The sequence below is a fragment of the Sorex araneus genome, chromosome 8 (genome assembly GCF_027595985.1).
Source record: "Sorex araneus isolate mSorAra2 chromosome 8, mSorAra2.pri, whole genome shotgun sequence".
NCBI lineage: Eukaryota > Metazoa > Chordata > Mammalia > Eulipotyphla > Soricidae > Sorex > Sorex araneus.
In genome coordinates this window covers 39,326,050-39,339,186 of record NC_073309.1, presented here as the reverse complement: position 1 = coordinate 39,339,186, position 13,137 = coordinate 39,326,050, and the positions used below count along the sequence as shown (strand labels likewise).

Genomic DNA, 13,137 nt, shown 5'->3' with positions numbered 1-13,137 from the left:
AGTTATCTTCAGCCCTGCTTTTTTTTTTTTTCCCTTTGGTCATACCCAGTGATGTTCATACTCCTGCTCTGCACTCAGGAATTACTACTAGCAGTGCTCAGAGGACCCTATGGAATGCCAGGGATTGCACCCGGGTCAGTCATGTGCAAGGCAACACGCTATCTGCTGTACTATTGCTTCAGCTTCTGCCATTTTTGGGGGTGGGGAGGAAGGAAACCGGACCTAGCTGTGTTCAAGGGCTTACTCTTGGGAGGACGTGGGGTGTTGGGTATCAAACCTGGGTTGGACGAGTGCAAGCCAAGCATCTTATCACTGTACTATTTCTCTGACCACCCCCCACCATGCATTAAAAAAAAAAAACTAATTGTGAATCACACATTTACAAAGCTCTACTGAGAAGAACAGGGTATGGCTTTTAGATCCAGAAAACTTACCTATTTGTCTCTTATTATCATTTCTCAGTTGCTCACTTTCTGGTCTTGAAATTTTGTGTACTTCAGCTGTAAAAGATATATAAAGTAACAAATTAACTCAAGACACAGAACCAAAAATTTCTGTAGTTAAAAATGGGGTGAAGAGGAGAGAAACTGACCCCAACAAAATGTAAAACAAAACAAAACAAAACAAAACAAAACAAAACAAAACTATGCCCCCACCACCATCATGGCTTCATCAAACCATCACTATTTTGTCAAATCTGAAAGACTGAACAGTCATTCTCTCAAGAGTTCAGTTTAAACCTTCTAGGATCATTAACATAAGTAAATCTTTTTAATGAAAAAAAGGTGAATGGAAAATGCTGGTAAGTCAATTAAGGAATAGTAAATAGCTAAAGTGCTACCTCGCCTGTGCTCTTGGTTCTCTATTGCTTTCTGGCTGGTAGCTGGTAAAGGCCTGGTTGATACAGGGCTCCTTCTGCCAACAGGTGCTGGAGCAGGTAAGTGGGCCGAGGCGGTCTGCACTGCTTGTTCCATGGTTGGGCTTTTTCTCAAAGGGTCTAACTGAGGGCTTGAACGACCTAAAATGTAACCAGAAGATAAGAAACTACCCTACCCTCGGGGATTTCAAAATAATCAAACCCTAAAAATAGCCTAGAATTTTATTTCTACCAATTCGAATCCTAAGGACAAATCTGAAATTAACCTACATAAAAGAACAGAGTTTATACCTGATCATCTTCAGTGGGCTGTCACTAGATTAGTCAAGATTAAAAAAGAAAAAAATAACAACTAAACAAAAAAGACACAAAACCCTAACAAAACTTTACCTGTATTTTGCTCTGGTCAAATCAGGTTTAAATAGGTTTTCCAAAAATAGGTGCCTGATTAAGATTTCCCAGATAACTCTCAAGACTATACTGTAGGTAGTTACAGACTTTACCCAATACAACCACAGATTATATGAACACTCTAGCTGTTATTTCCAGAGGTTTTAACATTAAAAAAGCTTTTTCCCCCTGAAAAGTTATGCCTGAAGCAATACCTTTGTATTAAATTTATATATAAATTATACATTTATACTATGAAACCATAAATTTATTATAATTAAAGAGATACTTATATAATTTATTTATATATATTTACAGGTATTTTCTCAATTAAATTTCAACTATAAGAAGCCACAGAACCCGATAGATGGAGTTCTTCAGTACCTTAGGGGCTTGGGTGAACATCAGTACTAAAAGGTCAGCAACAAAGAAAACAATTAATTATCTTCAGATAATTACATAGTTGACATAGTCGTTTCTTGCCACTTGAAAGCTCTTTTGACAAGTTTTTGCTTAGCATCTAATTTGTACTTTTCCAAGTATCCCAAACAGACAGCACACGCTAGCTCTGTAAGCATCTGTGCCAAGTGGTGAGCGGCTGAGTGCCGACAATACGGCTGCACACCAGATGCCCTAGGGGGTCACTTACGAGTTTTAAAAGTTCCCCCACTTATTTTTTTTTGGGGGGGGCGCCACACCAGCAGTGCTCAGGGCTTACTCCTGACTCTGCGTTCAGGGATCACTCCCGGTGGGCTTGGGGCTACATGGGGCGCCAGGGACCGAATCTGGGTTGGCCGTGGGCAAGGAAAGTGCCCTACCTGGTGTACTGTCTCTCCAGCCCCGCATCAGACTTAAGGTTCCTGAAAACAGATAACCAGCTATTACACAGACAGCGCTGGTGTAAAAGAATTAAAAACTACTAATCTAAAGGAGGCAAGTATAAATGTGGATCACCCCACCTCCAGCCAAAGTCTACTTGGTCATTAATAGCAACTTGAATCTTCCCACTGATTATATCGGATAATCAAGGTTGGTTATACAAGTTTCGGCTTATTAAAAAAAAAAAAAAGGTTCTGGGGGCTGGAGCAATAGCATAGTGGGTAGGGCGTTTGCCTTACACGCAGCCGACCCAGGTTCGATTCCCAGCATCCCATATGGTCCCCTGAGCACCACCAGGTGTGATTCCTGAGTGTAGAGCCAGGAGTGACCCCTGAGCATCACCAGGTGTGACCCAAAAAGCAAAAAAATAAAAATAAAAAAAAGGTTCTGTAATTAGATATCACTTTGGAAAGTGATTTGTTTATAAGTACTAAGTGGTTTGTTTTCATGGGGGGTGGGGGCGCAGCACAGCCAGTGGTGCTGGGGCTCAGGGGAACACATATGGTGTTGGGGATTGACTTGATGTCTGCTGCCATCAAGCTGCTACAGCAGCTCTCTGGCTGCTAAGTTTTTAGAAAGGTTTAGTGCCTAATTTTATAATACTCATGAACGGATCTTGTAAAACTTACTTCAATTAGTTTATGTTTGTATAAAAAGATCCTGTATCACAAGTATCACAGAACCACAACAGAGCCATCAGAGCAAGTAAGAAGTCATTTGCTTGTGCACTCCAAAGACAGTTTTTAATAAAATTTCTAGTTATGACCATTTTTTCTAGACACACGAAATATAGGAGACATTAGAACAACCCCCAAATTATTGCAGCACAATAAAAACATCTTGAAATAGCTCACATATTTACTACAGCTTAAAGAAAATTCTAGTAGTCTTAGTTTTTTACAATTTAGAAATTAGTAAAACTAATTCAGGGCTTTGTTCATGGAAGGTTCAACAGCTCGGCCAAATCCCCTGCCTTAGTTGATGAAATTCATATTTTAGTTTAGCTTTTTTAAAGTTTGGGGTTACTCCAGACTGTGTGCTTAAAGGTTGCTCCTGGAGGTGCACAGGGAACTGTGCTGTGCCAGGGGTTAAATCATGCACTCCACGTTTTGGTGAAGTTGGTGAAACGTAAATACAGGTTCCTACTCTTCTTTATTGACGGTGGTATTCAAAGGCAATTATATGCCTTAGTTGTGGGGATTGCCACGAGTCACACTTTATTTTTATCTTTAGTTTTCTTTTCTTTTTGACATACCAGGCGCTGATCAGGAGATAAAACCCAGTCAAGTTCAAGGCAAGCACCCTATCTAGGACTATGATAGAAAACAAGGTTTTGCTGTCTCAGGGCTTACCTCCTGGTGGGACACGGCGGACCATATGTGATGCTGTGGACTGGCTGTGTGCAGGGTAAGTGCCCTCGCATGCCTTAACTGCGGTCTTCACCAGAGACTGCACTCTACTGTGGTGCCAGGGATCCCGAACGGCAGAGCTGCCTGGATGCAAGGCAGTGCCAGGGACTGAGCCTGAGGCCTCATGCTCACAAGGCACGTGTGCTCTACCCAGGGTCATCCCCACGGTCCCTTACAAATGTCAAACAGTATTTATTGAAACTTTACATTAGTCCTCTGTAATAAGGAAAGGAATCCTAGCTATTTTTCCAAAATAATTAAGAAATATGTCTATCACAATAGTACTTACTTATCGCAGTCAGGCTTCCTGTGCTAACTTAAAAATAATCTTTATTGGCCAGAGATAGTATAGGGGTAAAAGTACTTGTCTTGCACACAACTGACCTGGGTTCAATCCCCAGAACTGCAGATTTAAGCCCCTAGAGCACTACCAGGAATGAACTGAGCACAGAGCCAGGTTTAAGCCCTGTGAACCCTTGCAAGTGCCCGAAAAACCAAAACCAATACCAAAAACAAATAACAACAACAGCAAACCCAACAAAATACAGTCCCCTTTTATCATACACCACTTATTTATACTTGGACTTTTATTCCATTTACTTCTAAATTTACTTCTGTAGTGTTTTATGTAGACTATTATCAATTAGGCAAACCATATGTCATTACTTTTTCAAATGTCTAGAAGTACATTCATGTTTATATACTATAGTCTTATTTTAGGATTCTCTTAATGATTGTATTTCCACTTAAAAAGATTAATTTTGTTATAATTTAGGTTGTAATCTTACAACAGTGTTAACACTACCAATATACTGTCACTATACCCTACCACGACCTCCGTTTAGATTTATTTAAATAAGATTAACGAGAGGTAGTTTCTCCAATATTCATCTTCGTGTCTAGGAGTATGATAGAGTTCTCCTATCGTAAAAATAAGACTTAAAAATTAGTCATATGGGGGCTGGAGCGATATTACAGCGGGTAGGGCGTTTACTCTGCACGTGGCCGACCCAGGTTAGATTCCCAGCATCCCATATGTCACCTGAGCATCGCCAGAAGTAATTCCTGAATGCAAAGCCATGAGCAACCCCTGAGCATTGCTGGGTGTGACCCAAAAAGCAAAAAAAAAAAAAAAAAAAGTCTTATATGTGACTCATTTCCCCCAACCTCCTTTGCCTATGTGGCTGCTCTTGTGTAAGTGCCTAGGCCCGCACACCTGTCTATGGTGCTTTGCCAAGACTAGCACAGGTGCAGTTTGATTCTCAGCTAAATAAAACTCCAAGGCTCAGGTGCTCTGAGACTAACATGGGCCATATAGATGATTTCTTTTATTTTATTATTTTCTTCAAACACAGAAATTGGTCATCTTCCCTTTTTGTTTCTTGTTTTGGGTCATACCCAGTGGTGCTGGTGGAACCTGAGGTGTTAGGGATTTAACCTGAAGCTCCAGAATTCAATGTATACTGTAGTCCTCTGAGCCACAGCCTCCTGGCCTTAATGCATAATAAGAAATGCACTTATGCTGACTTTCTGATTCTCATTGCTGTCATAACATTGTCTTTTAGCCTCAGTACATAATCCTGGGTTAAGTTTTCTTTTCTTGGGGGTGGGCTGGTGTTTAGGCCACACCTGGATATGCTCAGGGATCATTCCTGGGCAGTGTGTGGGGAACCATACGCTGGTGTGGAATGGAACCTGGTCAGCCATGCGCAAAGCAAGTACCTTACCTCATGTACTCTCTGGATGACTGTAGTGTGTGCGCGCGTGTGCATGTGCGTGTTCGGGGGCGAGAGGGGGTGGTGGGGGACGAGGACGGGACGACACACCACATCAGCCAGGCTTACTCCTGTTCTAAGCTCAGGTACCACTCCTGGTGGTGCTCAGGGGACGATATGTAGTGCCCAGGAAGGAACTGGGGTCTGCCACATGCAACGGGAATCTTCATTATTTCAAGTTTTTTTTTTGGTTTCGGAGCCACACCTGAGCTCAGGGATCACTCCTGGTGGAGCTTGGGGACCATATGTGGTGCAAGATATTGAACCCAGGTTGACTACGTTGACAACTTTGCCCAACCATGTTACTATTGCTTCGTACCCCAGAATCTACATTTGTAAAGCAGCTCTGCAGATCATGTGGTTGTGGTCTAGAACCACTGCTCTACATCCTGTGAAGAGGCTAGGGAAAACTTAATAGTATCATGCAGTTTGTCTTTTCCAGTTGGGATAGAAAACTCATCAAGAATAATTCATTTTCAGTGTTGTGTTGGTTTATGTTAAATACTCTATACAAATCACAGTAATTAAAGTGCTTGCAAAAAATTATAGTGACATATTTAAAATATGTCTAAGAATTGCAAAAAAGTCTAATAAATCAACAGTCATTTAATAATATACTTACTGCATGGTAAATGAGTAATAAAACATCGAAAGAACCAAATAAAAATTACACACATGGTTTACAAGCTGCAAAAGCTTATATACATTTAGAGAAAGAGAATTGACTACAGAAATTCAGAATGAAACAATTTGAAAGTAAAAAGCAACTTACCTTGAGATAACTGTGTTTTTAGTGATCTTGTGTCCTGTGTAAAAGCAGAGGAACCAACTGCACTACTTTGGGAGAGCGTACCGCTGTTGGACGTGTCCGTTCCAAAGGATGTCAGGGAGCTTCCCGCTTTAAGAGATTTTTTAATGACGAAAAGTTAAAACAAGAAACCACTATATAAAGTAATATACTACGTTAATGATATAATAATTATTCCCCTGATACTTGTGTAATTATAATATGCAAATTAGTGAAAATAGTAAAATTGTTTTAGATTTTATCATTAGGAAAAAAAATAACCCAAGCCAATGTATAATCCACCCAGCATCCTTGGGTAGGTGCCAATAATTTGGGTGACACATGTGATACAGTTGGGAAGTTAGCAAAGGTCATGCCAGGGTTCTTGTCTGATAAATAAGAAAAATGGTATGTTCTAGCGCAGGGAATGTGATTCAGTGGTAGAGACATACCTCACATGTGTCTGGTTTCTACCCCCCAGCTCCAAAAAATGATGCATTCGTCACCAATATTAAGGTCAATTTCTTGGGGTTTTTTTTTTTGGTATTTTATTTTAGGGCCACACTCAGTAGTGCTAAGGGCTTACTCCTGACTCTGGCAGTGCTTGGTATGGCATGAACTACCTCTCTGGCTCAAGTCATTGCTTTCATAAACAAGTATCTTTACAAATAGCCAATCAGTAGAGAAATGTATGAGGAAGGTTTTATTCCTGCATTTCAAATGCTTCCCCTCAGAATTATAACTTGGGTTGCTTTCTGCTTAAAGGAACTATAAAATGTTCTGGTAAAACTGAGATAACAAAATCCCTAGGAAAGGCCTGTTCTTTGCTATACAAGGTCATCTCAATCTGCTCTAAATTTCTACAGTATTTATGCACCATTCACTTTTTATACTGTGCTGTTTAACATTTAATTTACATAGGTTTTTTTGTAGGAGGAACAATTTCAGTATTTAGCTCCCTATTCCCAAGCAGCTTTTCACTGTCTGAGAGTCAAAATCTGTTAGACAACTCAAGGATCTAAAACCTCCCATCTCTTGGGGGCTGGAGTGTAGGGCTTTCGCCTTGCATGCAGCTGACCCGGGTTCAATCCCCAGCATCCCATATGGTCCCCCAAGCACCAGGAGTAATTTCTTACTGCAGAGCCAGGAGTAACCCCTGAGTATCCCTGGATGTGACCCAAAAAGCAAACAAACAAACCCCCCCAAAAAACCCAAAAATATACAACCCAAAACCTCCCATATCCCTCATCAGTTTCCTTATTTCCACCTGTCCACTCAGCTCATAGCAGGTGTCTGCTTGTCTTGAAATATGCGAAGATTATGATCATGATTACAAAGGTGTGAGCTTCTCATTTCTAGGCTAATAACTCCACTTTCTCCACCCACTTCTTCCTTCCAAGTGGTCTTTAACCTCACTCCCCTTTTGGCAATGACTTTGACATTAATGCAGTCTAGTTGCTCACAGTCCCGTTAAAACAGGGTCATCAGAATGTAGCACAGTGCCTCAGACATCTCGAATCACTGGGAATTCGGAGGGGGGGGGAAGGGGGACCTCCCGGTGGCGGCAACAGATTCAGTACACAGCTCCAGCCACTTTGGAGAGGCCTAACGATCTCCTACCATCTTCTCCAAAATGTGGGAACCAGCACTCTCTAATTTTGAGGGTCTGATAACATCCCATTACTTGTTTCTGGACAAAGGCCAAAGAGGAAACTACTCTGCTGGACTGTATTCATACAACCCCGCTGCTCTTACCTCACCCGACCCAGGGGCCTGCTCTACCTTCCACCTCGAGTTCCTGGTCATCTCACACTAACCTCCCCCATCCCAATTCTGCTATTTAATAAAAAATAAAGTAAAAAAAAATTGGGGGGTGGGGTGGGGGGCATGGTGTGAAGCAAGGGTCAAGGTTCAATTTTTTGGAGGGAGGGATGGTCCTCTGCAGTGCTAGGACCCACTCCTGCAATATGCAATCGAGGGCTCTGTGGGACGACTTCGAGGGCTGGAAAGCAGTACAGCTTGGGCCCAGCAGAGCGGAGGCTGCCAGAGCTACCTGTGGTGAGCGTGTGTGTGGTGCGGAGGAGGGTTGGCGGTGGGGATTAGGGGCTGGGAATTTAATTTGGGGCCTTGCTCTTATGCAAGGCATGGACACAAAACTGGTCTCAGGGTTAATGTTCTTCTAATAAACATCCAGTTGGTACATTACTCAGATTTTCCTTTCTTCAGTGAACTATGCTTCCATCTTCACTTAAACCCTGTATTTAAGTAGTTCTATTTCTATACTCTACTCCTGATTGGTCTATCAATAATTCACTGTCCTGTGCTACAACTTTATAGTACATCTTGAAAATGGGTAAAAACCTCACATTTGGGGGCTGGAACATTAATAGCACAGCAGGTAGGGCATTTGCCTTGCACGCGGCTAACCCAGGTTCGAATCCCAGCATCCCATATGGTCCCCTGAGCACTGCCAGGAGTAATTCCTAAGTGCAGAGTCAGGAGTAACCCGAGCTTGCTGGGTGTGACCCAAAAAGCAAAAACAAACAAAAATACCCTCAAATTTTACTCAAATCTTTCTTGGCTTTTACTCGGTTTTGTTTACAGAAACAACAGAATCAGCATGTCAATTTCTATTTTTAAAACATTTTGACATTTGCGGCTGGAGTGATAGCACAGTGGGTAGGGTGTTTGCCTTGCACGCAGATGACCCGGGTTCGATTCCCAGCATCCCATATGGTCCCCTGAGCACCGCCAGGGGTGATTCCTGAGTGCAGAGCCAGGAATATCCCCTGTGCATCGCCAGGTGTGACCCAAAAAGTAAAAAACAAAACAAAACGAAACAAAAAAAAAACCATTTTGACATTTAATGTCCACCAGCTGTGACAACCAAGGTCTTCATTATGATGACCTTGGGGGGAAAGAGATAAACTACCCACCCTCTGTTAAGAATGACTATTATAGGAGTTCTAAAATAAAATCTCACTAATTCTACTACATCTGATCTGTATCTGTATGTTTTGGAGGGTATCAAGGACTGAACCCAAGGCGCCGCATATTGGGGGGGCAAATACTGCTGAGTCAAATCACCTTCCCCCATATAGGGATTTTTTTGGTCACACCTAGCTGTGCTCAAGAGACCATAAAAGACAGTGCGGATCAAACCTAGGTCAGCTGGGAGCAAGGCAAGCGCCTTAAAATAAATACTGTTAGGAACTGTTCTTTCTCAGGTCCTAACGGTATCTTCAAGTCTTTCCAGTCTCCTGGCTCTGCTCAGGGATCACTCCTGGAAGGGCTCGAAGGTCCATACGGGTGCTGAGGATAGAACCCAAGCTGGGCCACGTGCATCCAGCCTTCTTTCCAATTTTAAAATTTGAAAATTCCCCACTCCCTCCACCCCAACCCCGGCCTTAGTGAATTGACTAGCACCTCTAGAAAAATAATAAATAAAACAGAAGATAATTTGGCCTTTATTCTTTACCTCAAAAGAAAGCATTACTTCATGATTATGTAAATACACTTTTCCTCTTTTCTCTTACAGTCACACCAGTGCTCAGGGATCATTCTTTGTGTGCAGGGGACCATACAGTGCTGGGGATTAAACTGGGGCTGGCATAAGCAAGGGTGATGCTTGCCCCACCCATTGTACTGTTTCTCCACCCCTATAAAGCCTTTCATTTCAGTGATCAAACTCAGGAAATTCCCTTTTATTCCTTAGTTAATAGGTGTTAATTTTTAAATCAAATGTCTGTTTAGTATCTCCTGGAACTGCAGTTTTCCTCCTTTGTTACTGTGGTAACTTAGCAACACATTTCAAATGTTTAAAAACCATCTTGGCATTCCTGAGATAAATCTTACTCTTTTATTATAAACTACTCCTTTATGAACTGCTGGTTCTCACTATTAATACTATGCTAAGGAATTTGTCATTCATGTTCATAGGAGACAGTAAGCTGTATTTTCCTTGTAATGACCAGGATGCTTAGATTTTGGCACATCATCACCTGGCTATGATGACCACGTTAGTAGAGCTCTTCCTCTATTCTTTCTTTCTTTGGGGACTGTACCTGGTGGTGTTCAGGGCCTACTCCTACCTCAATGCTGGGGGGGCTGGGGGAAGGCTCAGGAGACCTGTGGCTGCCAGGGATTGAATTTAGGCTCCATCATGCAAAGATGTGCTCCAGTCTGCTGAAATCTCTCTCAGGCCCCTTTCCTCTGTTCTTCAAAACTTTGTGTAGGTTGGGGAATTTTTTTTTTCTTCCCTAAATGAAGTAGATTTTATGACTAAAGTTTTTTTGTTGTTGTTGTGGGAAGCGTATATACACTTGTTTTGATTTTTGGCCATTCCTGGCACTGCTCAGGGCTAACTCCTGGTCTTGCACTCAAGGCTCACTTCTGGCAGTGCCTGAAGGGCCTGGCCTATCTGGCGTATAGGGGTAAAAAATGGTTGGCCACACGCAAGGCAAGCACCCTACCCTCGTACTGTATCTGTATTTTCTATTGTGGCAGAGCCACTGAGGCTGCACCCAGCTAGAAACTGGGGCCAGGGACTGGACCGCTTGAGCCTGGCCCCCAGAGATTTAAGAGAATTTTATTTTATTGAACACATTTTAAAATTTGACATATTTTTCTGGTTTGGGGGCCACACCTGGCATTGCTGAGGGTTTACTCCTGGCTCTGTGCTTAGGGATCACTCATGGCAGGACTGGAGGACCATATGGTGTGCCGGGGGACTCTGTGTTGGCCACATGCAAGAGAAGTGCCCCTCTGTGCCTCTGTGGCCATTTATTGACTTAGCACTGGCACACCTCTATAAACGACTAAGTGTCATCATACCCACCACCATGTAGATTTTAATTATGGTTTCAACTTCCATTTTTCACTGGGTGGTGGGTTCCCAAGTAGTGCTCAGGGGATCCAGGGACTATCCCAGCAATATAGGCCAACGAGGCAGTTTGCTTGGACCCAGCAAAGCTGGGCATCACCAGGGCAATCTCAGGGGCACTTCAGATCACACACCGTATGTTATGTTGTGGACAAACCCATGTCACTTGCTGCAAGGCAAGCACCCTGCCGCCTGCTGTACCATTTCATCTGGCCCAGTTTCAACTTATACAGGAAGACTAAAATTTTATTTCCTCTTATGTTGGCTTAGTTAACATAATTCTACGTTGCAAAGAATTTGTCTATTTAAGTGAAGTTGTTGGCATAGAGTTTTTCATGTCTTCAGATGATCTAAGTCTTGATTTCTGTATTTTTGGGCCACAAACTCTCAGTCAGGGCTCATTCCTCTTGGGGTTTGGGGTTCGCTGGGAGGTCACTGCAGTCCTCCCACACCTCTCACTGGGGGCTGAATTTCATGGGAATACCTGCACTTAAAAAGAAAAAGTAGTGGTATTTGTGGGAAGGGTGTGGGGGATGTCACGCGCCTGTTAAGCTGCTTACACATGTGTGGCCACAGCTGTGGAGGGGATATGCCTACAGGAGAGCTGCTAAGACTGTGCTTGGTGCTTGTGGTAGTGCCAGGGATTGAACACGTCACCACATGCTTGCTCGGCAGGCATTCCAAGCTGCTGAGTTGTTTCTCCAGGCCCTTCAACTCTATGTATTTAAAATGATGAATTTTTTGAAGTGCAATCTCATAAGCTCCACTCACAGGTTTTTTATTTGCTACATTTAAAAATAGAGGCCACACCTAGCAGAGTTGGGAGCCCAGAATCTGGCAATACTATTCCCCATGGCTCACGGCTCATGGCTCAGGGGTGGGGGATTCCCACCTCACACAATTCCCTGGGAGACATGTGGTTCCAGGGTCTTTTCTATGCAAGACTCCAACTGTTTCCCTGGCCTGGACATGTTGCATTTTATGATCACCAATTAAACAGTATTTTTACAATTTCCTGCCATTCATTATAACTATATAAATAAATGTGTGCAATTTCAGGTGATTTGGAGATATTTCAGGTTCTCTTCAGTATTCACTCCAATTTATTTTTACTAGGTATCAGACCCAGGGTCTCACATACACAAGGCATGCAGAGTACTGATGATTTACTTCTCTGGTCCTTAATATTTCTGAATTTTATATAACTTATTTTAAGGGACAAATTTGTCTGTTTTACTGAGTGGTTCATGTGTGCTTAAAAAACCAAAACCAGGGGCTGGAGCAATAGCTCAGTGAGTAGAGCATTTGCCTTGCACGCAGCCGACCCGGATTCGATCCCCAGCATCCAATATGGTCCCCCAAGCACTGCCAGGAGCAATTCCTGAGTGCAAAGCCAGGAGTAACCCCTGAGCATCGCTGGGTGTGACCCAAAAAGGAAAAAAAAACCCCAAAAACCTTAACCCTACATAATATTGCTGCTACCACTTATGAGCTGTCTCCTGTGTTATAGGAACAACCCATCTACCTTGATCAATACTGCTCATCTTCAAACTTCTTTGATAAAATAGGTCAACTTAAAATGCACTCATCATCTGACTGCTGAGGTAATGTACTGAAGGTACTCAGACAGCATGGTATGGCTGTCACGCCACTTTATCGGATAACAATTTTCTGTTCATAAATTAAGGACAAGAAAGAGCCTCATCTTTGTATTTCAAAATAATTTGAGGGCCACTGTTACTGTTCAAGGGGCACAGCATACACAATGCATGTATCAGGTCCCGAGTTCAATTCTCAGCACCTCACAGCCTGCCCTGAATGCCCCCAGCACTTACTGGTGGGATCTCTACAATAATGAAATAATAGTAACACAAATAATAGTTTTATTAAATGCTCCAGGATTGAATAAAACGCTCAAAATTTACCTGATGCGTCACTTTTTCAACGAAGAGTATCTCCCCCCGTCCCAACTCCAAGTCTTGCCAAAGCATATACTCAGACTTTTGTTTGCTATACCTTGCAATGCTCACGGACCATGTGATGTCAAGGCCCGCAAAGCATTACACTGCAGCCCTGGGAGAATCTCAAAACTCTCCTGGTCAACACCCTAACTCTCCCCCACCCCAAACTGACAGGGA

General features: G+C 42.6%; 1 protein-coding gene across 5 annotated transcripts in view; it reads right to left on the bottom strand.

The window, feature by feature from the left end:
- LSM14A (LSM14A mRNA processing body assembly factor) overlaps positions 1 to 13,137 on the bottom strand; it is a 62,979-nt gene that overhangs the window by 17,404 nt on the left and 32,438 nt on the right. For 2 of the 5 annotated variants that reach the window (XM_055145760.1, XM_055145759.1), the window contains exons 4-7: positions 6,103 to 6,228; positions 2,086 to 2,127; positions 842 to 1,018; positions 435 to 500 (exon numbers count right to left, since the gene is read on the bottom strand). In XM_055145760.1, the coding sequence (XP_055001735.1) occupies positions 435 to 500; positions 842 to 1,018; positions 2,086 to 2,127; positions 6,103 to 6,228 (411 nt within the window). The remainder of the gene's footprint in view (positions 1 to 434; positions 501 to 841; positions 1,019 to 2,085; positions 2,128 to 6,102; positions 6,229 to 13,137) is intronic. The other 3 variants (XM_055145762.1, XM_055145761.1, XM_055145763.1) reach the window with 2 other exon arrangements.